At 50.7% G+C, this 27,714-nt stretch overlaps 10 protein-coding genes across 10 annotated transcripts; 6 read left to right on the plus strand and 4 right to left on the minus strand.

Annotated features, from left to right (window-relative positions):
- Positions 1 to 3,205, plus strand: A1O9_11631 (Pro-apoptotic serine protease; the record flags this gene model as incomplete). Its single annotated transcript, XM_013399526.1, has 3 exons — positions 1 to 411; positions 465 to 2,963; positions 3,023 to 3,205. 3 exons carry the CDS (start codon positions 1 to 3, stop codon positions 3,203 to 3,205), a joined length of 3,093 nt encoding a protein of 1,030 aa, XP_013254980.1.
- A 1,374-nt stretch (positions 3,206 to 4,579) lies between these two features.
- A1O9_11632 (uncharacterized protein) lies at positions 4,580 to 5,859 on the plus strand (the record flags this gene model as incomplete). Its single annotated transcript, XM_013399527.1, has 5 exons — positions 4,580 to 4,664; positions 4,778 to 4,837; positions 4,887 to 5,035; positions 5,091 to 5,208; positions 5,258 to 5,859. The coding sequence occupies 5 exons, from the start codon at positions 4,580 to 4,582 to the stop codon at positions 5,857 to 5,859; spliced, it is 1,014 nt and encodes a 337-aa protein (XP_013254981.1).
- An 839-nt stretch (positions 5,860 to 6,698) lies between these two features.
- Positions 6,699 to 8,458, plus strand: A1O9_11633 (uncharacterized protein; the record flags this gene model as incomplete). Its single annotated transcript, XM_013399528.1, has 2 exons — positions 6,699 to 6,735; positions 6,801 to 8,458. The coding sequence occupies 2 exons, from the start codon at positions 6,699 to 6,701 to the stop codon at positions 8,456 to 8,458; spliced, it is 1,695 nt and encodes a 564-aa protein (XP_013254982.1).
- Positions 8,459 to 9,954: 1,496 nt separating this feature from the next.
- Positions 9,955 to 10,438, minus strand: A1O9_11634 (uncharacterized protein; the record flags this gene model as incomplete). Its single annotated transcript, XM_013399529.1, has 2 exons — positions 9,955 to 10,091; positions 10,138 to 10,438. The coding sequence occupies 2 exons, from the start codon at positions 10,436 to 10,438 to the stop codon at positions 9,955 to 9,957; spliced, it is 438 nt and encodes a 145-aa protein (XP_013254983.1).
- Positions 10,439 to 11,478: 1,040 nt separating this feature from the next.
- A1O9_11635 (uncharacterized protein) lies at positions 11,479 to 13,262 on the minus strand (the record flags this gene model as incomplete). The annotated part of the gene is made up of 2 exons (XM_013399530.1): positions 11,479 to 12,840; positions 12,882 to 13,262. The coding sequence occupies 2 exons, from the start codon at positions 13,260 to 13,262 to the stop codon at positions 11,479 to 11,481; spliced, it is 1,743 nt and encodes a 580-aa protein (XP_013254984.1).
- Positions 13,263 to 14,682: 1,420 nt separating this feature from the next.
- A1O9_11636 (uncharacterized protein) lies at positions 14,683 to 15,057 on the plus strand (the record flags this gene model as incomplete). The annotated part of the gene is made up of 1 exon (XM_013399531.1): positions 14,683 to 15,057. One exon carries the CDS (start codon positions 14,683 to 14,685, stop codon positions 15,055 to 15,057), a length of 375 nt encoding a protein of 124 aa, XP_013254985.1.
- Positions 15,058 to 16,329: 1,272 nt separating this feature from the next.
- A1O9_11637 (uncharacterized protein) lies at positions 16,330 to 18,134 on the plus strand (the record flags this gene model as incomplete). Its single annotated transcript, XM_013399532.1, has 3 exons — positions 16,330 to 16,472; positions 16,522 to 16,576; positions 16,626 to 18,134. The coding sequence occupies 3 exons, from the start codon at positions 16,330 to 16,332 to the stop codon at positions 18,132 to 18,134; spliced, it is 1,707 nt and encodes a 568-aa protein (XP_013254986.1).
- Positions 18,135 to 19,140: 1,006 nt separating this feature from the next.
- On the minus strand, positions 19,141 to 22,525 carry A1O9_11638 (uncharacterized protein; the record flags this gene model as incomplete). The annotated part of the gene is made up of 3 exons (XM_013399533.1): positions 19,141 to 19,384; positions 19,427 to 20,077; positions 20,136 to 22,525. The coding sequence occupies 3 exons, from the start codon at positions 22,523 to 22,525 to the stop codon at positions 19,141 to 19,143; spliced, it is 3,285 nt and encodes a 1,094-aa protein (XP_013254987.1).
- Positions 22,526 to 24,713: 2,188 nt separating this feature from the next.
- Positions 24,714 to 25,194, minus strand: A1O9_11639 (F-type H+-transporting ATPase subunit H; the record flags this gene model as incomplete). The annotated part of the gene is made up of 2 exons (XM_013399534.1): positions 24,714 to 25,001; positions 25,171 to 25,194. The coding sequence occupies 2 exons, from the start codon at positions 25,192 to 25,194 to the stop codon at positions 24,714 to 24,716; spliced, it is 312 nt and encodes a 103-aa protein (XP_013254988.1).
- Positions 25,195 to 26,284: 1,090 nt separating this feature from the next.
- On the plus strand, positions 26,285 to 27,370 carry A1O9_11640 (uncharacterized protein; the record flags this gene model as incomplete). The annotated part of the gene is made up of 1 exon (XM_013399535.1): positions 26,285 to 27,370. One exon carries the CDS (start codon positions 26,285 to 26,287, stop codon positions 27,368 to 27,370), a length of 1,086 nt encoding a protein of 361 aa, XP_013254989.1.
- Between the last annotated feature and the right edge of the window lie 344 nt (positions 27,371 to 27,714).

A 27,714-nucleotide genomic window follows, 5' to 3' on the forward strand; every position in this document is an offset into this window, starting at 1 on the left:
ATGTCGGCCAATGGAGAAGCTCGCCCCAAGCGAAGATCTAGTCCTATTTCCGCGATTGAAAGACCGAAGAAACAGCTCAAACAAGAGAATGGAGTTCCAACCCCGGGAGACGCAACACCACAGAATGGGTCCGTATATGACGTTGAAGCGAAGTCGAGCTCCGTCCCCATTATAAACGCGGTCTCGGCTGCAGGTGACTCTCCAGAATGGCAAGCGACCATCGAGAAGGTGATCAAAAGCGTGGTTTCAATACACTTCTGTCAAACTTGCTCGTTTGATACTGACCTATCTACGTCAAGTCAAGCCACTGGCTTTGTCGTGGATGCAGAGAATGGTTACATTTTGACAAATCGGCACGTTGTCTGTTCCGGTCCTTTTTGGGGCTATTGCGTGTTTGACAACCACGAAGAGGTTGGTGCCCTTCCCTGTATGTGACCTCGTGCCAACCTGCTAATCTGCGGTAGTGTGACGTCCGGCCTGTCTATCGAGACCCAGTACACGATTTTGGCATCCTACAATTTGATCCCAAGGCGATCAAGTATATGAAGGTCCAGGCGCTTGGGCTACAACCCGAATCGGCCAAAGTCGGCGTGGAAGTGCGCGTTGTGGGCAATGATGCCGGTGAAAAGCTCAGCATTTTGTCCGGTGTGATCAGTCGGCTGGATCGCAATGCTCCAGAATACGGCGAGGGATACAGTGACTTCAACACCAACTATATACAAGCCGCCGCCGCCGCCACTGGAGGGAGCTCTGGTAGTCCCGTGGTAAATTTAGGTGGCAATGCGGTCGCCCTGCAGGCAGGGGGCCGTGTTGACGGGGCTGCCACCGACTATTTCCTTCCTCTTGACAGGCCTTTGCGAGCTTTGCAGTGTCTCCAGAATGGGTCACCAATTACTCGAGGAACAATCCAGACTCAGTGGATGCTAAAGCCCTTTGATGACTGCAGACGGCTTGGTCTGACCCCAAACTGGGAATCTGAAGTACGAAAACACTACCCGACTGAGAACAGTATGCTGGTGGCCGAGATTGTACTACCAGAAGGCCCAGCGGATACCAAAATTCAGGAAGGTGATGTGCTGATCAAAGTCAATGGGGAACTTTTGACCTCGTTTGTCAAATTGGATGCAATCTTGGACGCAAGTGTGAGTGGCACAGTACACCTCCTTTTCCAGCGTGGCGGAGAGGACCTCGAAGTTACACTTGACGTACGTGACCTGCATGCCATCACTCCTGACCGGTTTGTTACTGTGGCTGGGGGAAGCTTCCATAATCTATCCTATCAACAAGCCCGGTTGTATGCCATTGCTTGCAAGGGACTGTACGCATGTGAGGCTGCAGGATCATTCAAGATGGACAATGCTCTCTCTGGTTGGATTATCGACACTGTGGATCAAAAGCCGACACCCGATCTGGATACGTTTATTGAGGTGATGAAGGCGATTCCCGATCGTGCAAGGGTCGTTATATCATACCGGCATATTAGGGATTTGCACACCAGAGCGACTAGCATTATTCATATTGACCGACATTGGCACCCAAAGATGAGACTCTCGACCCGAAACGATAGCACTGGGCTGTGGGATTTCAAAGACCTTGGGCTCGCTAAGCCAGCAGTCCCACCGGAGCCTAAATCGGCTGATTTTATTCAGCTTGATGGGGTCAACCTTCCGGCAGCAGCAGAAATAGTTCGATCATTCGTGAAGGTGTCGTGCTATATGCCGGTGAAGATTGATGGGTACCCTCAGGCACGCAGGACAGGATTCGGACTGGTGATTGATGCTGAAAAGGGGCTTGTGGCTGTCTCGAGAGCAATTGTCCCTTACGACCTATGCGACATTACCGTGACGGTGGCTGATTCCATTCAGACAGAAGGCAAGGTTATTTTCCTTCATCCACTAACCAATTATACCATCATCCAGTATGACCCAAAGCTGGTGCAAGCGCCTGTGCAAACCGCCAAATTGTCGACCGAGACGATCAAGCAAGGAGCAGACACGATATTCGTTGGCTTCAACCAGAATCATCGGGTGGTGGTGGCCAAGACCACTGTGACCGACATCACGGCTGTTGGGATCCCCGCCAATGCGGCAGCACCCAGATACCGAGCGGTCAACCTAGATGCCATTACGGTGGACACTGGGCTATCATCACAGTGCTCGTCTGGAGTTCTGATCGGAGCGGACGGGGTTGTGCAAGCCCTGTGGCTCACCTACATGGGTGAACGAAGCCAGGGCAGCCATCGGGACACTGAATATCACCTTGGTGTAGCGACGACGATGATCAACCCGGTGATGGATCAAGTCCGGGCCGGGGTGATCCCCCAGCTCCGCATCCTTAATATGGAGTCGTATGTGGTTCAAATGGCACAGTGCCGAATCATGGGGGTGTCCGAAGAATGGATTAAAAAGGTGGCGAAAGCCAATCCTTCACGACATCAGTTGTTTATTGTGCGGAAGGTTGACTGCGGGCCAGCCAATGGTCCCAACGATGGACAATTGCTCCAGGAAGGCGATATCATTCTCACGTTGAACGACCAATTGATTACGCGAGTATCGGATTTCGACATCATGTACGATAAAGAATGGTTGGAGGCACTTGTGGTGCGTAAGGGGCAGGAAGTGCGTCTCCGAGTGCCCACGGTGCCGACGCAGGACCTGGAAACCTCGCGAGCGGTGATATTTTGTGGGGCGGTTCTTCAAAAGCCGCACCACGCGGTGCGACAGCAGATCAGCAAACTGCATTCAGAGATCTATGTCAGTGCACGGAGTCGAGGGTCACCGGCATATCAATATGGGCTGGCCCCAACGAATTTCATCACGCACGTTAATGGGACCCGAACGCCAGATCTCGATGCGTTTGTCAAGGAAGTGAGCAAGATCGAAGACAACACGTACTTCCGGCTGCGTGCAATGACATTTGACAATGTGCCATGGGTGGTGACAATGAAGAAGAACGACCATTATGTGAGTAGCGAAGCAAAGATATGGACGCATGATGGAGTTGCAGCTAATGATTGTACCAGTTCCCCATGTCAGAATATGTCAAAGACTCCAGTCGACCCAATGGATGGAAGGTGATTTCATACGGGCCCAAGGGCAAGAAGCCTGGGAGCAAAATCGATGGGGCACCAGTGACAGCCGAGGCCATGGATGAAGGCGCGGAGGGTAGCGAGGGTGAGGAGGGACCTGATAGCTGTGAAGAATAAAAGGGTTTTTCGCCACGGTAGAAGGCGCATGGAGGATCCGGATGTAGCAATAGCAGCAGCAACCGCAATACAATCGGCGTACCTTAGACGAGACAGCCAACAGAGCGAATCTGGGAAGCCTGGGCTTTGGTGCCTGCATACCTAGGTCAGTCGGTGGATACCAAATAATACAGAATCCCAACAGGGGAAAGAAGAGGAAGGCATAGGAGTAGTCGTCTGCAGTATCCCTGCGAGGTACTAACTCCCAGTGCTCAGGTTATGCAGTATATTGTATACGCATCGTAACGGTGACGGAGGATGGAATTGTGTCATAGCGATCGGCATCAAGTGTGGCTGATGCCAAGATTATCACATGTCAAAACCTTGAATTCCGGGACTTTAGGGGAGACGGCATGATTGGAACCAGGGGTCCCTCAATCCCAACTGTAGGGGAAATGCCATGAATCAGGGGCTCTCTCGTGATGGTGAGTAGGCAGGCAGCAAGAATTCTTGACCTAAGGATCATGTGCAGGGCGTGTGTGATGCAGGTGAACAAAGTGTCCAGATGATAGAGAATGTGTGGAAGAAGGAGTCGGGGCTTGGAGGAAGGTGTGTGGGTGTGTGAGTGACGGAATCATCGATCGTGGCTTCCCTTGTTGACTGCCTGTGTTGGTGGTGCACGCGACCGGTTGTCTTATTCGCACGGAAAATAAATAAAAAAAGGGAAGCAGCGAAAGGGAAAACAAGGAGTCGAGGCAGTTGCGTCAGAGGACACCAGGTGTGGCACCAGTGTGGGTGTGGATGGTGGTGTGTTGGAGGCAGTTACACCTAACTTAGAACTACTTAACTTCGCACTAAGGGGTAGTTAGTATACCTAGTGTACTAATGGTATGGCTAATGGTTCCTCCAGGCAGGCGTAGAGCTTCACTAATATAAGTAGTGACCTTAGTCTAGCTGTTAAATTAGTAGTGCCTCCGGAGTGCGCCATTCCATCAAGCGCACCTTGCACGAGAAACAGTAGCGGTTGCGTCGTTACAAAACGGACCAAGTTCCCCTTCTGCCTCTCCCCTTCACACACCCACTGCACTCCATCCACAGCGTCCACTTCCATTTCATCACTGGCCTTTTTGCCAACTTTGACAGCTTCGTCTTCTTCCACCTCATTCCATTCCTCCATTCTTCCATTTTCCATCCTCCATCCTCAACCCTCCATCGTTCCTCTATTGAATCCCATCCGATCTCAACCTCTCTCTCTACCTCTATAGTCCACATCAACCAAGCACATCAACGTCGATAATCAATCAGCGTTTCCCACTGCACAAGTATTATACACTCACTCTTACCATCGCGGTACATTATTCTAATTACATCCCCGAAAAGCCATCTCCAATCAACATGTCTACCTTTGACGATACCCCTGACAGCCCTCCCACCACCAATGGTGCCAATGGGACTCCATTGAAAGATACCCTGATCAACAGTAGGGTATGTTTGCTGCTTCATTTCGAATTCAATCTTTACGCTCAATACTAACCCATCAAACAGTTCTGGCATAATCTCTCGACCACTCCGCCCTCTGTTGACCATGTCTAGATGCCTCGTCCGCTGTCAACACCATCCAAAACCACCCCGTCACACAAAACGTGGTCAACGGTAAGAACGTGGAATCTTTTCACACACCCTCGCTAAACTCTGGTTCCAGGCCCCGTTGCAACCTCTATCAAGAACGAAGCTGGTGCCACCAAAAATGAATTCAGTGGTCTTGCCAGCTCTCGCCAGACTCCCTCGCACACCGCTGCCAATGATACACCCCTAACCCACTACCATTCATTCTTCTACACTCTCCTGACCGTAAGTCAAGGACACATCGAATGCGGGGACATATATCTAACATATGGCAATCTAGTGGAAGAACAAGCGAGCTACTGGAATTACTTTCCTTGCCGCAGTCGCATTGATCTTTGCATTCCGTTATCTTCCCGTCCTTCGATACAGCCTCAAAGTTACTTGGACCACCCTTGGAGGTACAGCATGATCCAGACCCTCGTCAATCAATTTACTTACCCTGTGTAGTGGTCACTGCCGCTGAAGTTGCCAGCAAGCTTGTGACTGGATCCAGCGTCACCAACGCCGTCCGTCCTCGAAGATATTACAAGATCCCCAAGGAGACTCTCGAGACCTCACTCGATGACCTCGAAAACCTCATCAACTTCTTTGTCATCGAGGCTCAGCGAATTGTTTTTGCCGAGAATGTCATTGTCACTGCAGGCGCCTTTGTCGCATCCCTTGTCTCCTATTACCTCATCAAGCTCCTTCCTCTCTGGGGTTTTGCACTCTTCAGCACCATTGTTACCTTCATCGCCCCTCTGATCTACATTGAGAACAAGGAGCTGATTGACTCTCAACTCGAGCACGCGGGAAAGATCATTGGCCAGCAAACAAACCAGATCAAGGACTTGACAGCTGAACACACCAGCAAAGGCTTTGATACTGTCAAGCAATACACTGGTGCATACACAGCCAAGGCACAGGATTTGGTGGGCAACATTGGAGCCTCTCGACAAAAGATCCCCACCCCGGCAGTCAAGGAAGATGCATTCCCAAGCGCTCCCAAGACTGATCTCCCCGCTCCATCAGAGGATGTCAAGGCCGAGCAGGAACCATTACTTGCATAGAATGGTACCTCTCCTTGCAACGGATGAGCCCAGGTGCAGATAAACAACCCCCGAGTGTTAGTTTAACATGTTCTGAATGTTGAATATGGTAATCCCTTCACAGCAGCCATGGGATCAAGGCGTTTCAGGGTGATGCTTCAGGTTGAGCTGGTTTCATTCTTTTGAGATTGAGTACTTGAGCCTCTTGCATTTGTACGATAGACGGACGAGTATGACTTTTTCTTGGTGCACACAACAGGCATCACGAGGGAACACGAGGTGCGGTGCGCAGTGGATAGGCAGATATGCAGACAGGCGAACAGACGAGCATGCACCAATGTGGCCATTTTCGATATGCGCCTGTGTGTGTTGTGTGTGCTGTGTGTGCTGGTCGGTGTGTAAAGTATGAGCAGCCACCCAACCAAACAGATGATAATGAGCATTTGCAACTGTGTCACGTGATTTATTCCACGCGTCTCCCGCTCAGTACCTGTCTGCAGTCACGTGTGGCCGGTCATTCTTCGTGTCTGACACTATTTCTTACTCCGCGTTCCCTGAGTCGGCCTGACCTTTCGGTTGCTCTTTCTCCGCATCTGGACTGCAACCGAGGATATTATCTGACTCTTGTTGCCACCAACCCACCAACCCATCGCTGGCAACCCGCCGACTCGGTCCCCTCCAAGCTCGCAACGTCCTGAACCAGCAGTTTGCCGGGGTTATTGCTCCTCGTCGTTCCTCGCCATGGGTTGGGTTTGACGCTTCAGGAAGGTTACGAGCTTCCTTGTCCTTTCCTCAGCTCTTGACTTCCTCCTATTACTGCTGTCCCTGTCTGCCAACTCATCCTTTCAATAATCGACAACATGCCTATCTTCAAGTCGAAGCAGCCTCCAATTCAGAGTAGGTTATTCTCCTGCTCCACCCTCAACCATACGGGCAGCGCTAACACCATCAACCTTTCTCAGTGCCATGGCATCTCCCTGTATGGACATGGCTCTTCGATTCCGAACACAGTCCTCTGCGGAACTTCAAGCCAGAAGAGGTCAAAGGATTCACCAATGCTGCCACCAAAGAGCATCTGAGCTACACCGATATGAAAGAGCATACCACTCACCTATCAACGGCACTGGTCAAGAGGTACGGCCTTGAGGAAGGACAGACCGTTGCCCTGTTCTCTCCAAATACCGTATGGTATCCATGCTCCATGTTCGGCGTGCTACGTGCCGGTGGTGTGGTCTCTGGTGCCTCCCCTGCATACAACGTTGAAGAGATGAGCTACGCCTTGAAGACTGCCAATGCCAAGTTCCTCTTCACCGTTCCCAGCAGCATGCAAGTCGCTGCAGCTGCGGCCAAGAATGCTGGCATCCCACAAGAGAGGGTGTTCTTACTTGAGGGCACACTAGAAGGCTTTACCACCATGTCTGAGCTTCTGGAAATTGGCAAGTCGTACGGCAAGACAGGCCAGATTGAACAGTTCAAACTACCACCCGGAAAGAAGAATAAGGATGTCTGTGGTTTCCTGTCCTTCAGCAGTGGAACCACTGGCCTACCCAAAGCCGTCATGATCGCACATTCCAACGTGATTGCACAGTGTCTACAGATCCAACAAATCTCCCCTGATACTCTCCGGCGTATTCTGGCCGTGTTGCCTCTGTTTCATATCACGGGTCTCGTACATCAGATGCATCTACCTGTTCTGTTGAACGCGAATGTCTACATGCTACCTAGTTTCTCAATGGACTCGATGCTCGCCACAGTGCAGGAATACAAGCTGGAGGAAATGCTACTAGTGCCTCCCATCCTAATTCGCATGGTCCGGGATAAAAAGACTATCGACAAGTATGACTTGAGCTCGATAAAAAGGTTCTCCTCCGGTGCTGCTCCTCTGTCGGCCGAAATCCTAGATCTGCTCCAGAAGCAATTTCCAGGTACGGGATTTAAGCAAGGCTATGGCATGACAGAATCATGCTCGTGCATCACCGCCCATCCTCCGGATAAATATGACTACAAGTATGCCTTCCGGGTTGGCACCATCGTGGCCTCGACCGAGGTGAAAATCGTGGATCCTGAAACGGGCAAGGAGTGTGGCTTGAACGAACCCGGAGAAATCTGGGCACGCGGGCCGCAAATCGTTATGGGCTATCTCAACAACAAGAAAGCAACCGAAGAAACATTCGATCGGGACGGTTTCCTGCACACAGGCGATATCGGAACTTTGGATAAAGAAGGACTGATCACCATCACCGATCGTCTGAAGGAGATGATTAAGGTCAAGGGCATAGGCGTTGCGCCGGCCGAGTTGGAAGATCTCCTTCTCGGCCACGAAGACGTCGAGGATGTAGCTGTGCTCGGCATTCCTGACGACTACTCGGGCGAACGGCCTAAGGCCTATGTGGTTCTGAATCAGTCAAAGCGCAACAATCCCACAGAATCCGGAAAGCGGCTGATCAAGTATGTCCAGGACAAGAAGGTGCGCCATAAATGGGTCACGGAGGTCGAGATCATCGATGAGATTCCGAAGAGCCCTTCGGGCAAGATCCTGAGAAGGGTGCTCAGAGACATGAATAAGGCGGGCAAGAAGGGTGTTGTGGTGAAAGATAGCAGGGAGAGGGCCAGGCTGTGATGTGATGGCATTGGGGCAAGAAGAGCCAATACTGAGCAAAATACAGTTTAGTTCCAGACGCTTGCACATGGAGACCTTGAGTGGCGAGGCAGACTTCGGGGCAGTGCGAGGGGTATGTGTCTTACAGTTATATGTCCTCCATGTAAAGACGGATCTGCTTCCGTGATTGCTGTGTAACTTGGGCGCCAGTAAATATGATTTGAGATGCTCACGCCAACACGGTAGGAAGAGAATATTAAGAACAATAGACCACGTAAGTTTACACGTCATGCCATGCACTAGTCGCAGCTCGCTCCCTCAGGTTACATATAGCAGGCTTCGAACGTGCGCGGCCTCAGCCTCATTCGCGTTCTCATTTCCATATCCATTTCAAGCTCCTGCCGCTCACAACCCATCCGCCGTCCTCCCCTCGCCCCGGGTCTGCTCTCACTTGTTCAACCACTTGAAGAAACTCCTCAACTCCCACTCATGCGCACCCCGGATGAAATCCGGCTCGGCCTAGACGTCGAGGATAGCGTAGCTATCCCAGTGATGGCCCGCGCCGGTAACCAGCATCTGCTGGCCGCCGTAGCGCGTGCTGGCGTTGTGCCAGTGGTAGCACACGTCGCCACACGTCGCTCGCGCCGTCGATCAGCAGCAGGCGCGGCGCGGCGATTCCGAAGTTCCCGTACGAATTGTACCATGTCAGATTGGGCCCGGACGGGTCAGGCACGGCCTGCGGTGACGATGGCCCCGCCGGGAACGCCCATGTGCACCACTGCTGCGTGTACGAGAGGTCGATGACGCGCGACAGCAGCGTCGGCGTTCCGTATGATTGCGGGGGTTGGTACGCGCCCTGTTCGATGCACGTGCTGTACAGGTACGACCGGGACCCGCTGTTGTTAGGGTCCGCGTAGAATGTCTCTGTGAAGGGAACGGGTGTGGAGTTAGTTTGGATGGGATGTCATGGGAGGGCCAGCGAGGGGCAGGGAATTGCGTCGCTTGATATAGTACAGGACTCGACTGGAAGAGGTGGAAAGGAAGAGAGCAGTCCAAAAAGTCCGACAAAGAAGAAGGCGAGGATGCAATGCAAGAGGATCAGAAAAAAGATAAGGATGACTCACGATTCTGTGTCGAGAAACACTCGGTCGTATCAACCAGGTCCTCGCTCTCACAGCTCGACACCACCACGTTCTTGACGTACTCGGCATATCCGCCCAGCCCCGTCCAGGCCGAACCGTTGGTATACTTGGCCAGCAGCGTGTCGACCGCCGTGATAATCGCATCGGCATTCGGGTCCGTCGCATTACCGCAGAACTCGTAGAAGTCCCGGTGGTCGTACTCCGGCTACCAGTTCAGCTCTTGCCATGTGTTGGTCGGGTAGTTTCATCGGTCCGCCGATCGGGAATGCGATTCTGTGATTGTTTGGTGGTTCGTTTGCATTTTGCTTCTCGCGTCTTCGCTCAAGCGGAAGTTAACCAGACGTGCAATCTAAGACTCACTATCATAGCGAAGTCTCACAAGTCACGCAAGCTTCCCAGGCCGAAGATTGACTTCAGCTCCTGGATTGCCTCGATGTTGTTTGACTGGATCAAAGAGTCCATCTTGTCGACAATATCGTTGATCCGCGCGATACAGTCCGAAGGTCCGTTGACTTGGATAGGGTTATACCACTCCGGGTAGCCCAGGACGGCATGTACGACGCCCGACGAAGCAATGCCACCTCACAACAAGCCCTCGTACTCGACGAGAGAAAACGCCGTCTGCGCACCCGCCAGACTGCCGCCGTACAGGATCGATCCACGGTGTCGTCTCGGCCGTGAGATTATCTCCGCCCGTGACGTTCGGAAAGACGGCGTGCTGCGCGAAGTATGCATTGTCCGCGATAGTTTGTTTCGCCGTCAGATACCGCAAGTTGTCCGTCGTGCTGTTCTCGAACGGATAACTCTCGCCGTAGTATCTGTTCTCGAGGATGACGCCGAGGCCATTCGTTGCGTTCATGAGGATTTGAACGGCCCCCGTTTGTAGATTTGAGAACCGCGATGGCCCCTCTGTTTCCCACCGATGTACAGGAAGACAGGTCCACCAGGCTTGTAGTATGTGTCATCGAAGTAATACCACTGCGTGAACGTCGCGTTGGTGTTCGGTGCATACCGTGGACTGTCTTGAAAGTGGTCTATCAGCTGGTCGATGGTGTAGGCTGTGTAGTTGGCTGGTCTGCCATTAGAGCCTAGAGGTCCGACTAGCCCTGCTGCTAGGCTGGTGAAGGCTATCGTAGCAACACATGCTGAGCTAGAGAAGTTCATCTTAGAAGGCCTGGCGCTGTCGACGTCCTCCGAGACGAAAGACAAAAATTATCGTCTGCCGAGGCAGGCGACGATGTTTTATGGTTCACATCTCGAGGGCACGAGTAATCAATGAGTGAATATAAATGACGATACACGAGGCACAAAAGGCAGGTAGGGTCCGATAGCATACTATGGCTCGCTAAGTATGTGCCTACTGGTAGTCAAAGCTCAAGCACTACCAAGCATGTCCGTCGCCGCGTGGGACGAAGCTTGCCTGTGCTTGTCAGAGTTCGGGGCTTTGGATCGGATCCGACCATCTGATTGGTGTAACTGACAGGGAGGAATGGATAGACCTTCACTCTAACGAGAAGCGGTAAGCCTGGTTGGCACAGATCATTACCGGTTTGGAGCTATTGAGGTTGCATTCTGGCTGGGGACGTCCCCTAGTTGCAGTCTTGCAAAAGCATGCCACATCCCACGACATTCCTATCATGGAAGGTCTCAGACCCCGGAGGAGCTAGGATGATCATTGCACCATAGGGAACTTGCATGGTAGTACGAGGTGTCAAGGACTTCTTTGGCTGATCACTGCTATCTTGGGAGTTGACTCTAGCTGCGTACTCCATCCCAAGTTCATGTTGGAGACAATTCCGCAGAGAGCCGAGGTAGGCCATGATTTCGTAATGCAGTCCTCCGATTGAGATGTTGAAGCCCTCCTTTCCGGTAAACAAAGTACGATGGCTTTAAACTGATTCAATGCGCAGAAACCACTCTTTGGAGTTCCAGGTCTTCGGGTTTTGTATGGTCTGTCGGCTCGGGTTTTTCTGCGAATTCTTTTGATCCGGCCTGAACTCTCGCACTTCCAGTTGCAGCCTCTTGCAGTTTTTGCATGTACTGCTGAGATTCAGCAGCATATTTGCACCGTGTTCGTATGGCAGGACCATATTTGTAAAATAGAAACGGAATTGGTAGGCACAGAACTGACACAAACGCCGGTATCGCGGATGCCCAGTGGATACCCAATGCTCTGTACATGGGGGTCGTAAACAGCGGAAAGATTGCCCCAAACATATATCGAATAATGGACATACCAGCCAATACAGATGCGGCGTAGATGGTATAAGCATCCAGTAGATAGTTCACAATACCAAGGTATATCAGCATTATACCAAATCCAAATGGCACCATCGCTGAGACACTTGCAATCCAATGTGTAGAAGGTGAATTCGAAAAGGCGAACCAAAACATTCCAATAGGCAAGGCGACCGAGGATACCATGCAGAGAGGGAGACGGGCTTCTGGCGGTGCAAAGCCCCTGTGTGCTTCCTGGACGCGAACATAGCGTTTGTTGTCAAACACAGCATAGCCAGTTCCGAGGAAGATTCCGATCATGACACCGAGGAATGGGAGACCGCCTTGGCCGGCACTCCAACCACGACCTTGTTCGTAGACAACCGGGAAAGCACCGAATAGCATGTAGAGTGTTCCATACACGATGGCAGCATAGAACGTAAATAATAGAACAATGGGCTCATGGGCAAGCAAGATCCATGGGCGAGACAACGCGGTTTGTAGGCGTTTCGTAAGAGTGGCCTTGCCCTTTTCAAGGTCGGTCTTGCTGCCATAGTGTTTGCCGGTGATTTTCGTCAGCTTCTCAGCACGTTTTCGAAGGAGCACCGGCGCATATGTCTCGGGAACCAGAATAGCCATCAAAACCCAGCATACTACGGTGCATGACGCCAGGAAGCCTTCCACCCATCGCCAGCCTGCTGCCGATCCGAGAAAGCCACCAATGGAGGGTCCAAGAGCAGGTCCTTCGAGCGTTAGTTCTGCGACCTCATTGGAAGTTGGTACAAGGCTATACATACCAAGGTAAGGAGTCGCAGCGAAGAGGCAGAGTCCAAGACCACGTTGCCTTGCATTGAAAAGATCTGAGATGACGCCTCCTGCATTTGTCAAGGGAGACGAGCCAAATGCACCCGCAAAGAAGCGGAGAACAATTAGTGACTCGATATTTTGTGCGCCAGCGCAGCTCGCAGAGAACGCAGCCATGATCAAGAAGCTGAAGAAGAAAGGGATTTGTCTTCCAATCGTCTCACTCAAAGGGGCCTTTCTCTGCATTAGCATCATCAAATCTTATTGGACCGGTGACTCACCCATATTAATGGCCCTATCGCAAACCCCAAGATAAACAAAGACAAACCCAAGGTGGCCACTTCATTGCTGACGTCAAAATGTTTAATGACCATGGACAAGCTACCAATGTACGCAGATGAGGTGAATGATACAATTAAGGTCGCGAAAGCGGTAGTGCCCATAATCACAATCTTCCTTTTCATAGTAAAATTTAATGGATTCCTAGAGTCGTCATGAATCCAGGTCACTCTGTAAGGGTCATCTTCTGTTCCGGAACCCGCATATTCGTGATTCAAGATGTCGTGGGTGATAGCCCCTTGATCGGACATGAGTGACCAATATGATAGGATTCTTGGGGCCTGAGCAGGTTCGTCGAATCTTCCAACATGAGTGCTTGTCATCACTGTAGTCGGTTTCCGGTACTTGTGTGTATTCAAGATTGAACCGCGGTCTTCGAAAGTAAGCCAATGCCGAGAATTGAGAGTTTATCTGACAATAAGGAGTGCGAAAAAGAATGAACAGCCGCTGTAAATCAAGGTATTCCAGTTGCAAGTCACTTCCCGACGACCTTTAACATGGTCATGAGATCGCTCCCATCGCTTACGGTATCTTGGGGACGGAGGTTAAGTGCGGATCGATGCTAATATTTGTACAGCTCAACGCAAAAGTAGAACGGAGAGACACCGAGAACGACTGGACGTGTTAGAATTCGTCAAGCGAGAGAAAAAGTTGGAAACGCCGGCGGTCTGGCGGAGGGTTTAGAAGGAAATGGTCATCTTCGGATAGAATGCGTGGGCACTGGGCAGCAATCCGCAATCCGCTACATCTGCGGGGTGCCTAAATAGGCTCAGGGAAATCCCAGGGCACTGAGAGACAAAAGTCCCAGTTTTAGCTTGAAGCCAAACAGTGGCCATTGACTTGGAGGGGCCAGCTCCTCGGCAATGTAACGCTTAATCCGCTGGAAGCTCACCGAGGCGTAAGGCTGAAGATATTGCCATCGTTTGATTGGCGGATGCCAATTTTCGTGGGTTCCCCTAGGGGCAATCCTCGAGGCCACGTAGGCCGGTGGAATCGGAGACATGCTGACAAGTGAGGATGGTTTTGGCATAGGCCCATCCTTCGCCACAGGTTTTGGAGGCCAACTCAGCTTGGAAGTTCTGTTTGTGCGGCTAGGGTTGCCACCGCCCATGTATACATGTATACATGTGGTAGGTGCCGTCTTTCCACATTGATTGTCTCGATCTGGGAATCATGAATGATGCTGCAAGGGCGGCAGGTACATCATATCGTATATAATCACGTCGAATGTGTTTTCACTTGGGAGCAGAGGTTGGGAATAGCCAGACAGTCGAGTTGCGTACTTTTGTTTTCAACACGGCCACACCGTTCCACCTTTCCGGATTAGGACTTTGCTCACCGCCACAATGCCGTCACCATAACGCCACAGTCACGTGAAGATCCGCCACACGGTATTATGTAATGGAGCCCCGCTCCCAAGAATTTCCGGGAAAATGCCATGAAAACGATGGCGCGTCACTTCGTGTTGCGAAACCTGTTCGACGTCAGTCCTTCGCATTTCCTTGGATCGTCTCTTGTGAGCACCTGATCGATGCTCAAAGCAAACGGGAAGGGCTCATCTCGCATTGACAAAGGCCGCCTAGAATGAATGCGGAGTTGTTCTCTTCTTTGCTCGTACGGTAGGCTGATAAGACCAGTTCTTCCTTGTCACACACTCTTCTCTCCTTCGCGCCCTCTACTTCCCATCCCAACAGCCTGCTAGCCTGCCGAATTGCTCACTGCCTTTTCTTTCTGTGACTTGAAATGGGCTTGACAGACCTGTCTATCCTTGTACTCCTGGGCACTGCCCTCGTCTTTTCCATTATCGAACTTGGCCTGTCCGCATGGGCAGTCGACGTAACTCCTGATGGCAATGAAGCCAACGACCGATTCGGTTTTCTGGTCTTTTGTTCAGTATGGACAATTTTTGTTACTGGATTTTTGATCGGATTTCCCTATTTCGGAACCCGGTCGAGAGGGGACGTGGAACGATGGTATTCTCCATTGACCATCGCACTCAATGCTGTGACTATGATCTTTTGGCTCGCTGGATTTGCAGCTGATGCAGATCTGTACAACGGTTACAATCCTCGAGGAACAGCAGGCGCACTGTTGGCATTTGCTGTGATGCTCTGGTAAGCTGCGCATCTCTTTTTGAGTGCCTCCTATCTTGATGCTAATCAAGTCATTGCGCAGGTTGATATTCCTTGCCCTCCTCATCCTGAATATCTTGACCGCGACTGGTGTCTTGAAGAGCGACAGAGCCGGCCACACAAAAATGACAAGAGGAAAGGCAGCCGCAACAGTCTGAACTCGTGGCGACGTCTTTCTCAGATCCTATGTCCGGGAGTTTAGGACTGTCTCGGGCTTGCCTTACAAGCCTATCGAATCTGCGAATACAAGCATGCGACGAGAATACTTTGTAATATCATCTGGTCTGAACTTCCTGGAATGTTTGAACTAGTGGCTTATCAGCATTCCTAGGCAGTTATGGCAAGAATATGGTCTAGCAGGAGAATGGAATGATGCTTTTCTTCACTCGTTTGGCGATAGGTGGATGTTGGTTCTATGTCTGGCCTTCAGAAAGATTGCTTTAAATCGCGGATACCCGGCAGGCGCCCACTGAGGTTGTTGATTCACAACTATATAATTTCATCACCCGATGTTTTCATGTATCGAGAGACTTTTCATGAAACTAAGGTTTCCACAGATGTCCCGATTATGATTCTGCTTGCATCAGCATGGGTTGACAGGAACAGCCTTGTCGATCCGATTGTCGCCTCCCATGTGGTTCGGTGTGCATTCTCCCTTACATTGCAGCAGCAATTCGCGATGTAAAGGCCAATCTCGAGGAGCTGTTCCTTGCATGTCTCATTCTACCATTACTACTTCACCAGAACCGAAGGACAATCTTCCGTAATTACCTATCATATCGCAACTGCTAACAGTGCTAGTTCCCAACATGGCGAGGCTGGCAAACAAACAGGCTCAACCTCTCAGCTCTCCCTGGGATTTACGATGCCTAACAAAGCCAACCAAAAAGAACTCGAACTCGTATAGCAAGAGCGCATACAGCTCCTCTCCAATGACATGGGTCAGTGCCCTTTGCATTAGCGCCGTTCGGTATGTAACAACTTTTGTATAGCCAATCAAGAGGTGCCATTTACTACCCTCCATTCAGCAGACACTGCTGGGCGTCACGGAGGGAATGAGGGTCCCTTGTCTCTAACGACTTTTGATACAGCCAATCATGATCAAGTCTTCCCTCACTTCCTGAGTGGCTGAAATGAAGCGGTGCCAGAAAACAAAGTGCAAATAAGTCGGGCTCTCATCCCAGCCTGACCACTGATCACTTCCAACACCTGCAACAATATCCATCTGACTTCTGCGTTCAGTGCCCCACGGAACGATATGGAAGCTCGGAAGCGATTCCATCCCCACACGAGTAAGGAATGGGAAAGCTTTCGACATGATTTCACGAGGCTCTATCAAGTCGAGGGAAAGAAGCTCCGAGAGGTAGTGGAACTCCTTCGTGACAAGGGCTTTCAAGCAAAGTAACGACGCCCTCCATTCCATACTACCTAGCATACTGACAGTTTGCAGTGAGCATCACTGTAAGACATACATAAAGAAATGGCGCCTGGGCAAGTACAAAAAGGTAGAGAAGACGCAACTCAGCTATACAGGCATGCTCACATGGATCATAGGAACTCGAGATGATCTTCGCAGCTCAGATACAGGCCAGGCGTCAGGGCAAGAAGACCATCTTCAAGTCTCGAGGCCAGGAATGTCCTGATGGAGAGATTCAACGGTATTGGAGCAGAAGACCGGAGGAGCCTACAGACTTTGAGCCTATTCCAAAGACCCCAGAAGGACTCGAATATTGGACTCCTGCACCAACACCAGGTGGCACAATGACAGAGATAACGCCCCTTGAGGATGTCTCGAGCCCTGAAATCCTTTCTTGTTTTCTACCCAGTGACCGCTCGGTGTCGACCAGAACATCGCCGCGCATCACTGAGATATGTGATGGTGCAGAGAATAATTCTCCCTCATCCGTTGATGACACCATATCCGTGGACGGTTGTAGCGAGGCTTGCCGGGAGTATGAGCAACCCTCATGCCCATCATCCACAGAAGTAGCTGGAGTATTTCTACCAGCAGCTTCCCAGATCCTGATGCCCAACTACCAATCATTGACATTACAACCTCTCCAGTCCCCCGAGTCAATCAGAGACCGAGAGTATACTCTGAATTGCGGCAGAGAATATTTTCAATGGTGGATTGAGAAAGTGTACCGGGCTAGAATTGCGTGGAATCATACTTCTCCGGCTGTGGAGAAATTCAGAAACGCAAGCTATAGTCTGGCATCGTTCATTGAGAATGACCTCTCCAGGGACCATATTGAGCTCACTTATCTTGACCTTGTTGAAATGACCTCTCACGTGCTGCACAGAGAGAATCCGACGACCATAATACTACTCATGGACATAATGGGAATTGCCGTGCAAAATTTCCCGAAAGCATTGCCGAAGATACAGAAGATACTGGACCATGCTTTGAGTCAAGCATTGGAATCATCGGGGAAAGATCATCCGTCCACAAATTTAATGAGGGCTATCCGTTTTGCGTGCTCGGACTTCTTTGATTTTGCAAGTTGTGCAATTTTGCCGGGAAAAGACCTCCTCGCAGAAGCTCTTAACGACCAAAACGAACTTGTTGCCAACTTGCTTCTGCTTTTGGTCGATTTAGGCATACGAGACAGGAGCCCAACAGCATTTCAGTATGCTCAGGAGTTGCACCAACATGCACTCGCCAGATATCGAACAGAGAAGACCGATGCGGCTTTATTCAGCCTTTCATCGATTGCGGTCAGAATTACAGAACTCCAAAGACGACAGGGAAACTACGACGAGGCTATGGGATTGATGAAAGATGCATCTGGGAGACTCAGTGCCTTCCATGACACGAGAGCACAGGTGCAAGGTCGTGCTGATCTACTCTTGCAATTAGGCTATCTCAAGTGGGATGAAGGGCATTTTACTGCTGCATTGGATGCCTTCAATCAGTGTCTATCACTCTCTCTCCGAGTATTCGGGGTGGACCACTATATGACAATGCATACTGCTGCCTGGGTGCGGCATGCTCAAAAAATAGTGGACCAAGAAGCCAGAGGTACAGAGATGTGGTCACGATTGCATGCGGCGTCACTCTGATCCAGAGTCTCGTGATGAGAATGTCGACAACTATCCTCTATATTTCCCTTTCGTATTGGGTGAACTTGATATAGACATACAAGGTCGAATGCAACGATCACAACTGCTCCCTGGAATGACTACATCAGGCCAAGGACCAGGTGCCCTTTTGTTACCTACATTTCAGTAAATTAGGATTCCCCACGAACCGCCAATTATGCTATGCAGGGAGCACAGAGCCAGGTGAAATCGCCCGCTCTGTGGAAAAGTATATGGATAGTTCTCTGCGACAAGTCTCAAAGCTGTACTTGATCTACCACTGAGATTCACCACAATACTATAGCCAATTTTGTACGGAAGTTATATATTCGAACGGACACGGCCTTGATGACCCTCCACTACAAACCAACTACAAGGTACTTCTAGTGCAAGGGTCCGCCAAAAATCTCACTAGACGTGCCACCATCTTCCAAAGCACGCGCATAACTGATAAATTCGGAGTATAATACTGCACGTGGCGTCGCACAAGGACAAGGATGGACTATAGCCTTGCCTTATCCCATATATAAGCTATGACCCTCTCAACATGCTCCGAGTATGTAATTAACTAGCTCCGATCTCACATGTCCTCCGTACGCACATACCGTTTACAGCACAGCAAGTCCCCGTGAACGAGGTAAAGCCCCACTTTCGTGGGTTAAGTTGGTGGCACGCAACGTGCGGACCGTCCGTGCCAAACCACCCTGGACCTGTACCGAACCATCTGTATGCTAATGAGGATTTTATATGTTCGTTGTGTGCATTCCTTCCTCGCCTGCTGCCGTAACAGTGGTAATGGGATTTCTAATTGATACGAAGCGGATGGAGATCTACCTAATACCGCCCTCATGCCCTGTCCACATCCCATCTATGCCCGAATGAAATCCCAATAGTGACCATATTCACAAAAGATGGTCGAAATACCAAAAGAGCTCGCTGGCACTACAATCACTTAAACCCAACCAGGACTTCGCCACGTCACTTTGATTTATCCAGCCAAGCGGAACGTCTCCACCCCCATCGTCGGCGTCTCAATCAAACTATCCCGCGGCACACCCTCGAGCCGTCGGCGGTGGTAAAAATGACCGCACTCAACCAGAACCTGGCCCCACTCGGCCAGAGCGCGCCCACTATACCGGGCGATCGGGATCTCATGGGCCGTAGGCTTCAGAGGCCTGATCTCGCCGTTGCGCGTTCGCATCTTCGCGTCCTCGGACGTCCCGGTCCCGGTGCTGCTACTGTGCGCGCTCGTGGCGCTGATGCTGGTTGTGGACCCGCTGCCGCCACTGCCTGAGCTCTGGCGGTTTTGAAGCTTGTGGAGGATATTCTGCGCGTTGGTGGGGAGAGTGGGTGGTGTCAGTTTGCGCGGGTTGCGTTGCTCTGCTGAGCGTTGGTTGTTCCACTCGAGGGAGAATTTGAAGGAAAATGTTTGATGAGGAGGTGTTGCGGGTTGAGAGGGTGCTTGGCCCGTGGTAGTAATTGCGCTGTTGGGTCCGGGGAGGTTCTCGGTGGATGAGTTTGGGGTCCTTTTCTCGTCGGGAGTTCCTGGTGGGGTGACCTCTCCTGGGCGATGATTGCCGGGTAGGGGCCCGAATACATTGAAACCTTTGAACAGACTCCATCGTTTCTTCGAGGGTTGGCTTGGATTATCGGCAGCTGGGATGGAGCTGAGGGCGGAAGAGTGGTTTTGGTATGGCGAGGTTTGGTTGATAAGTGATGATGGGAGATATTTTTCAAAGTTCGTCATTGATGCTGAGAGAATTGGCTGACTATCTGTCCGTACGATAACAAGGTATCGATTTGGTGCTGGTGAACACGGTGTGCAGGACGGCGGTGGTGTTTCTCGCATTTCTGATTCAGCCTTGAGATACTGGTAATGAGCCCAGAGCTTGTTGAGCCGAATCGCTAACGTTTGGAGAATTTCTCTGGTGCTCTGTTAGTCGGGGCGGCATGGAATGTCTGCCTCTTCGAGGATTCACTTACACATCCAATGGCGAAAGGTCCACATCATACCGCGCCACTCTCCAACACAACAGACGATAAAAATAATGTCGGACCATAGACGACCAATGGCAAAACATGGGCTCAAAAATGCTCGGATCCAACAGCCATTCCAAAACAAATTCACGCTTTCGTTCTTCATTAAGAGTCCACGTGGACCAAGTGCTGTACAAAAAGGCGATCAAGCGGATCTGCGTTAGTGTGGTCTGGCTCTTTAACATGTGCTGGCAGACCTGTAGCCAAAAGGCCCAGTCAAGCGTCATAGGGGTATCTTCAAAACTTTGGTTGTATCGAAACATAACGGGAAGGACTTCCTCCATAAAATCACAAATAACGAAACATGCGTCGTTGTTGTACACTGAAATTTTTCGAGCGGCGGCCTTGGTCACAGCGTCGAAAGATTCGATGAAAAGACTGCGGTGGAATGTGTTTTCGCGAGTCGCGTCGTTACAAATGTCCTTCAAAAGCATGATCAGACGATTCTCCGAGATGGATCGAGTGGCGTTTGCAATCGTCATGGGAAGCGGTGCAAGTGCATCGGGGTTGTCGATGTAGTTGCTAGCGCCAGCAGAGTAGTTGTCGAGTGACGTCTGTCCAGCTTGCCTGTAGATTGTCGTCTCGAGGACAACCAATACCTGAGCACAAACTGGGACTAAACCTGGAATGCCAGCTCGATCTTTGAGGCTCACATCATCGGAGACAAAATCAGCGACCAAAGTATGATAATACTTGATGAACACGAAAAAAAGATCACTGTCTCGTCCACACCATCTGCCAATCCACGGGCCATGCCAACGAACATGCTTTGCTCCCTGTGGAACTTGGGTACGCCTTTGGAGATATCGGGACAATCCTGCCTGGGAGGACACTGTAAGGCTCCGGACAGGTGGAGGGAAATTTGCGGCCAGGGCCTTTGATGCAAGGTCCAATTTATCTCCTCGTTCAGATCCAAATTCAGAGAACACACGGCGCATCGTACCCGGCGGGAGGCACCATAATCTGGTCAGGATGTCTGCAACACCAGGGCAGAAGAAAAAAGCATATGCGCAAACTTTGCCGGCAAAGGTGACGAGGCTAGCGGGAGTGCTACGCATAGATAGTTTATCGACCACAAAAGCCATCTGAGAAAGGAGATTTTGTACGAATGTGTTGCGAACGTTCTGGTAAACGGTGTCCACCAGGAAGTCTACCTCGTCAGATTCCAGCGAATTGGTCGATTTCGAATTCGGAATGGAGCTTCTTGGTGGAGTATCGCCTGGGCATGAGGCGAAACCTGGTGCTCTCCATTCAGGTCGCATCATGATGGCCGCTGCAGCCTCTAGGAAGGCTGGTCGATCGGTGCCGGAAAGTGGCTGATGATTGCTGCCATGAAGCATTTCCAATAGACCCGTCCACCATTTATTCAACACCGCTATGCGACGATCAAGATCCTCCGCCCTTAGATTCTGATTGGAGGGATGATGGGCATATTTTGTCAGAAATGGCAGCAGGCTTCCGCGAAGTACCTTGGCCCGCTGCAGACTTGTTTTGGCTTGGAAATTAACATATTCACTTTCTATTGATCTGAAGGCAGACCACAACGGATCTTTCTTTCTGGGAACCTCTGCGTTGAGAGCAGCCAATCGGTCCGAGGACAAGGAAGGCGGCAATGGAGGTGTACGGCCGAACGAGAGTCTGGAACGCGATCGCTCCGTGGATGCAAAGCTTTTCAAGGATGTTGAAGATGAGTTTCTGGAAAGACGTCTGAGGCTCAGTTCGCTCTTGTTTCTCGTCTGGAGAACGTCGATTGGTTTCTGGAAGGCGGGTGACTGGGCTTCAAGGTCAGGTTCTCCGGTTGAAGGTTGTCTGGCAACGGCCGGCTTTGGAATGGTGATGGAATTTGCAGCATGGATGCCGTTATTCTTTTCCGGAGACCAACTTCTCTCCTTCTTTTCCTTTCGAGTTGGCGATAGTGAGGAGGGTCTGGAGGTGCCAGCCCATGACTTCCGAGCAATTGATCGAAATGTGCCAGCAACAGAGCGCCCTAGGCTTTTGGATTGGTCCCCATTATCCGACGACTTTTGTGAATCGGCCTTGTTTTCGTCCTCATCTTCGGGTGACAAGGAAAACCTAGCGGCACTAGACATCTTCCGCTTCATCTTGCGCGAGGTGCGACGAAGCAGTTCCAAGTTGGTGGAGTGACCATCATCGTTCAGCTTGCCAGGCTTGTGTTCGGACGATAAGGAGATGACATTTTCGGAAAAGGTCCGCTTGATGGGAGGGTATTCGGCAACTGTGTCGGTTGCAGTCAGGCGAGTGAAGGTTGCGGAGCGGGTTAATTCTGCGTCTGCAGACTTGCGATTTCGTCGCTTCGGTTGATCGAGATATGGCATGGTGGAATGAATAGGGTTTAAAGCGTGAAGAGGAGGTGCCGGCAGAGCCCCGTGATCGATGGGCGCGGCCATTATCATGATCTCGTCCAGCACTTGGGCATTAAGTCGTCGAGCTCGCTGGTGAGTCCGCCGTGCTCGACATGTACCTTTTCCTATAGGTTGCCATTAGGCTCGAGCAGTGGCAGACCTGGCATTCAACACAGGAGGGGGTGTCTGATGTCTGGTGTAATATTAATGAAGCAGGCTTCAGGTAAGGTGACGGGGTAAGTGTCTGCGACTCCGGCTTTTCCGGTGCGATGTAAGGCGACACCTGTTGAACTGCGAATATGTACTAAAGATAGAGGTATGAATAAAGACAAGGCTCGAATGGTAATAGAGGGTGGAATAACGAGAGACAGTGACGAACAGTAGCGAGAGAATGGCGATGACGATGCAGACAACAAGCAGTGTTACTGGTACGAGGTGGATGTTGAATTTGGGGGTGCCAGTCCAGAATACAAAGTCGTCGTCGTCGTAGTGTAGTGTGCAGTGGAAGATAGGAGGGAAGATCGGATACGGATCGCGGATTGGGACAGCGCAGGCGGCAACCGGCGTTATCGCTGGAAATGACTTGAAATGAACTGGCCTTGAAATGGAGGGAACGGAGGCTGAGATGGTGTTTCCAAAGTCTCACGCCCCGCAGGCTTCAGGTCTGGCCCGAGGGCCTTGCAGTCTGGCCTGGATTGGCATTTGCTGGTGCTAAAGAGTGATGATAATCCCAGGCCTGAAGCGCCGCCCCCAAAGTCCGTCTGACTGAGCGCAGTGGTGAACAGCTGAGTGGTGAATGGTGAGTGGTGAGTGGTGGGTGTCCTCGTAGGGCTCCACGCGTCGGTGCTTGGTGATGAACCTCCGACACCAACTTCAGGGATACGAGCCAGTTCGAGAAATTCGATAGGATATGATCCATCAATTATTCTTAGCGAAACCTTGGAACGCCCACCTTGAACTGGGTTAAGATTAACATCCGCATGTTGTGTTTGTGTTGTGTTTACCATACGATATCTTGGTGTTGGTGTTTTGGGCATCCCAAGTGACGGGGTGGTCACGGGGTGGTCACGGCTGGTCACGAGTCACAGAAACACGTGCGTCGACCATGGTAGAGCTGTATTAATTACTAATACCCAGTACGCCTTACGTAGACGAGCAACACATACCTTGTATCTTGTATTTCGCATGTATTACACGTTTCAGACAAATGACAACAGAGCGATACCCTCTACCACTGGCATCTGCAAGTTCATGATGGAAGTCCGTAGCTGCAGCCACGTCGGACTCACAAAAGAAGCCTCATACGGCGGATACTCGTGGGCCTACGGACTATACGGAGGACATATATATACATACACCCACTTGCATGAGACTATCACTTTTTGACAGCCCATCTCGCCGGCAAGGGCTGCTTGAGTGTCAAATCACCTGCTTCAACCTCCATCTTTTTGTGACGCGTCTCCCCAGCCAGGCCATACATGAGAGTACGAGTGTTATACACAATAGAGAGTCATTCTGTCCAATCCACATTTCGAATTCTGGTTATCTACGGAGTAAAGAGCCGGGTTGGCTACGGGGTTGGTATGGTCATCTGTTGTTGGGCCCTGCAGCCGTGTCCCATTCGCCTGAAACGTCTGCCCAGATTTAGGTCAAGATAGGTCAATCCGTTCCACTTGCCACTCACTCATCTCGTCGAAAATAGATTCCATTATATGTAAGATCTGCGGATATCCAACGATGTCTTCCTTAGACAAGGCATACAGGATTGTATCAAACTCTTCCCATCCCTTTTGACACTGGCGTGGTTGCCAACCTGACCCTTCTGTTAGACATTTCAAAGGTGAGATAGCAGTGAAACAACTACGCAATGAACATGGTCCTGTAGTACTAATGAATATGGTGTCGAAGTGAACCCATCATCATCTAGTTCTTGGGCCAGGGGAGGTCTAAAGCTGCCAATGCAATGAATAAGTGCCGCCAAAACCCTTCTGAGCAAGCATGCTGAAGTGATGGCTGTTTTGGTCTTCATCGAGCCAGCTTAATGCAATTCACTACTATATTGCTCGAGTTCCATACGGCCAGTTGCACTAGACTGTCACGTATATCTCTTTTCTTTGGCTGATTGTACTGTACAAGCAATGCGATCCGGCCTCATCGTCATCTAATGGTGTGCTGGTGCATCGTCGGGTTCGGGCTCCTCAAACAAATCCTCTTGCACTGCCTGGGTTTCTCCTGACGAGCTTTGTCCCTCAACCTCGACTATCTGATCGTCATATGCCTTGAGATCACTCGCCAAATTGTTCTCTTCCGGTGACTTGGGGGCAGCCGGAGGGCTGAATTTCTGTACGTGTCCTTCTGCGTCCGAGGCCTTTTGTTGTGGGGGTTTGTATGCCTTTAGTTCTTTCAAGTAGAGGTCCTGGATCAGATCCGCTGAGATTCCAGTAAGCATCTATAATCTAGCTTAGATAGTAGTCAACTCACGCATTCGGGCCACCGAAGAGATCGCAAAACTTCGACGAGGAGCTTGCAGCAGAGACCTGGAGCTCATCCGAGCTAGGAGGCGAGACTACAAGACTGGTTAGTATAGGTCCAAAGCGATCTGGACAACAAGAACATACACTCGATCTCAGTGATTGAGCCATGTTTAATCTGTTGAAGCGGTGCCAAAGGATAGCTGGCTTGAGAGAACAGACAAACTGCGAGCCTTTCAATCCCGAGCAGAGGCGATCCTGAAAGCTCAAGAAGCAGACTAACCACCTTTGGCAGTTTCTCCATCACGTGCTTTTTCTCGCTCGCACGTGACTTTGCGCATCTCTTGGCATTTACATGTTTCGCCTTCTCATCACGTGCCATCGGTCCAGGCTCCATTCCTGCGCCCTCTTCCTCTTCTTCAGCCTCCCTCTTATTCCACGCCCTTCTCTCCTCTATCTCATCTCCCTTTCTCACCTCCATCTATCTTTTGAGATCGCAGAAGTCGTCAAGACACAGTATCTCTGCTCTGAAATTCTTCCATTTCACTTCGCAGAACCTGTATCTCGACGCACGACGCTTTACGCCTTCCCGATTGACGACGCGCCGACATCGACCATTTCGTGTTCAGAAGCCTCGCCTCTTCCATGACACACGAGACCTTCACTGGTTGAACGGTCCGAGTCTGCTTGCATCGTCACTTCATCGCGCCGTTGTCAAATCTCACCTGTGACTCGTTATCCGACGCCCTACCTCACTATTGCTCTCAGTGTTACTCTTCACCTCGAGTTAAAAAAGGTACTTAGATAGTTCTATCGAGCACTGTATGAACCTTCAGACTCCTGTTTGGCTTGTCTCATTCATTTGGTGATGGCCTTACTGACAAATTGGTGTCTGCAGTGTACGACGACTCTCCATCTGAAGTCTACGTCTACACTCTCAAGTCGCTCGCTAATTCAGTATTAAAACCCTTGATCCCAGTTTACGGCCTGTGCAAGCGCTCTTTTTAAAGAGCAATATTACCTTGGCGGCCAGCAGAGGCTTCTAGGCCCTCTGCGGTGACAGAATTAGCCCAAGCCCGTTAACTTTAGCGCCGCCAAACTGTATTCTCCGTTGTTCTTCAAGACTTTCGCAACTAATCATAACCTTCGAACTTCCTACCGGGCCATCAAAAGGCGCCAGACTCAGCGCACGCAATCAAAACTCGCAGGGCGTGTCGTTAAGAACGACCACAGGTCTAAGTCGTCCCTGAAATCCTCCAAGATGGCGAACATATCTGGGATAGAAAATCAACCCCCAGACGGCCCAGCATGGCATGACAATCTCAACATGCATCTGATCTGTCCCGATTGCAAACAAGTTCCTCCAGATCTCATTGAGGAAAATGCCGACACCATCTGCGGCAATTGTGGAATGGTCCTGGCGGAGAGATTGGTCAGTTATGAGTCAGAGTGGCGGACCTTCAACTCGGATGAGGGCAAGGGCGATGACCCCAATCGGGTGGGTGAAGCTGACAATGAGCTTCTATTGACAAACAATGCGGGTACCATGATTGGGGGCGGTGGCCCCAATGTTTCGAAGGAAACCCGAAAGCTCAAGAAAGCTCAAGCCCTGCAACAAGAGAACAAGGCTGACAAAGCTCTTCAATCTGCTTATGCGCAAATCGAGACCTGGGGTGAAAAGGCCAAGTTCACATCCTCCATCAAAACTGCCGCCAAGATGTATTTCAAGCGCGTGTACGAAGCAAATGCTCTCCGAGGCAAACAAACTGATGTCATTCTCGCTGGCTGTCTCTTCATTGCTTGTCGACAGATGAAATTGCCTCGAAGCTTCAACGAGATCTTCGGCTTAACTGCAGTGCCCAAAAAAGAAATCGGGAGGGCCTACAAGACCCTGGAGAAATTCCTGACGCAATCTTCTCACGACAACATCCAAGCTGTGGAGGGTAGTGGAGGCATCGCTAACCGGGATCTACTTGAATACCGCGGAACCCAATCCACCAAACCAGAGGACCTCTGCGGCAGGTATTGCAATATGGTCGGCTTGAATTTCCGTGTTCAAACAATCGCCGAGAGTCTGGCAAAGAAAATTCCTACTATCGAGGGCCTCGCGGGTCGAAGTCCCTTGTCCAATGCTGCTGCTTGTACATTCTTTGCCAGCCACCTCATAGGTTTCGGGAAATCCAGTAAACAGATCAGCGATGTTGCCGGAGTTAGCGACGCGACAATCAAGCATGCGTACAAGTTCTTGTTGCAGGAAAAGGAACGCCTGGTTGATGAAAGCTGGCTTGGTGAACAGCCTCCACCTCACGGCGGGTTTGGAGACCTGAACAACCTACCTGGAGCCTAGAAGGCATCGTACGCCCAGTCAAAAAACCCTCGTCCGGACTCCCATCTTTGAATTACTTGAAGATGTTTTTCCCTCCCCGTGATTGGGAGGATTCCAGAATGGGCGCACTCAAGTTCCATTTCCTCTGCGTTACGGCCTTGGAAACACATTTCTACCCTGCATAGCAACAAAATGGGCTGCGTGTGGTGGAGTCTTTGGCTGATGATCGACTTTTGATTGCTTTAAGCACGGCGTTGTGCAGAGCGAAATGATATCCCACGGCGGGTCACAAAAGTGATGCATGTAAATGATTAAATAAAAGCACAAATCAAGAAAAATATGAATTCCAGTTCAAGTCTCCGTGA

The sequence above is a fragment of the Exophiala aquamarina genome, assembly GCF_000709125.1.
Source record: "Exophiala aquamarina CBS 119918 chromosome Unknown aczIA-supercont1.18, whole genome shotgun sequence".
In the NCBI taxonomy this organism is placed as follows: Eukaryota; Fungi; Ascomycota; class Eurotiomycetes; order Chaetothyriales; family Herpotrichiellaceae; genus Exophiala; species Exophiala aquamarina.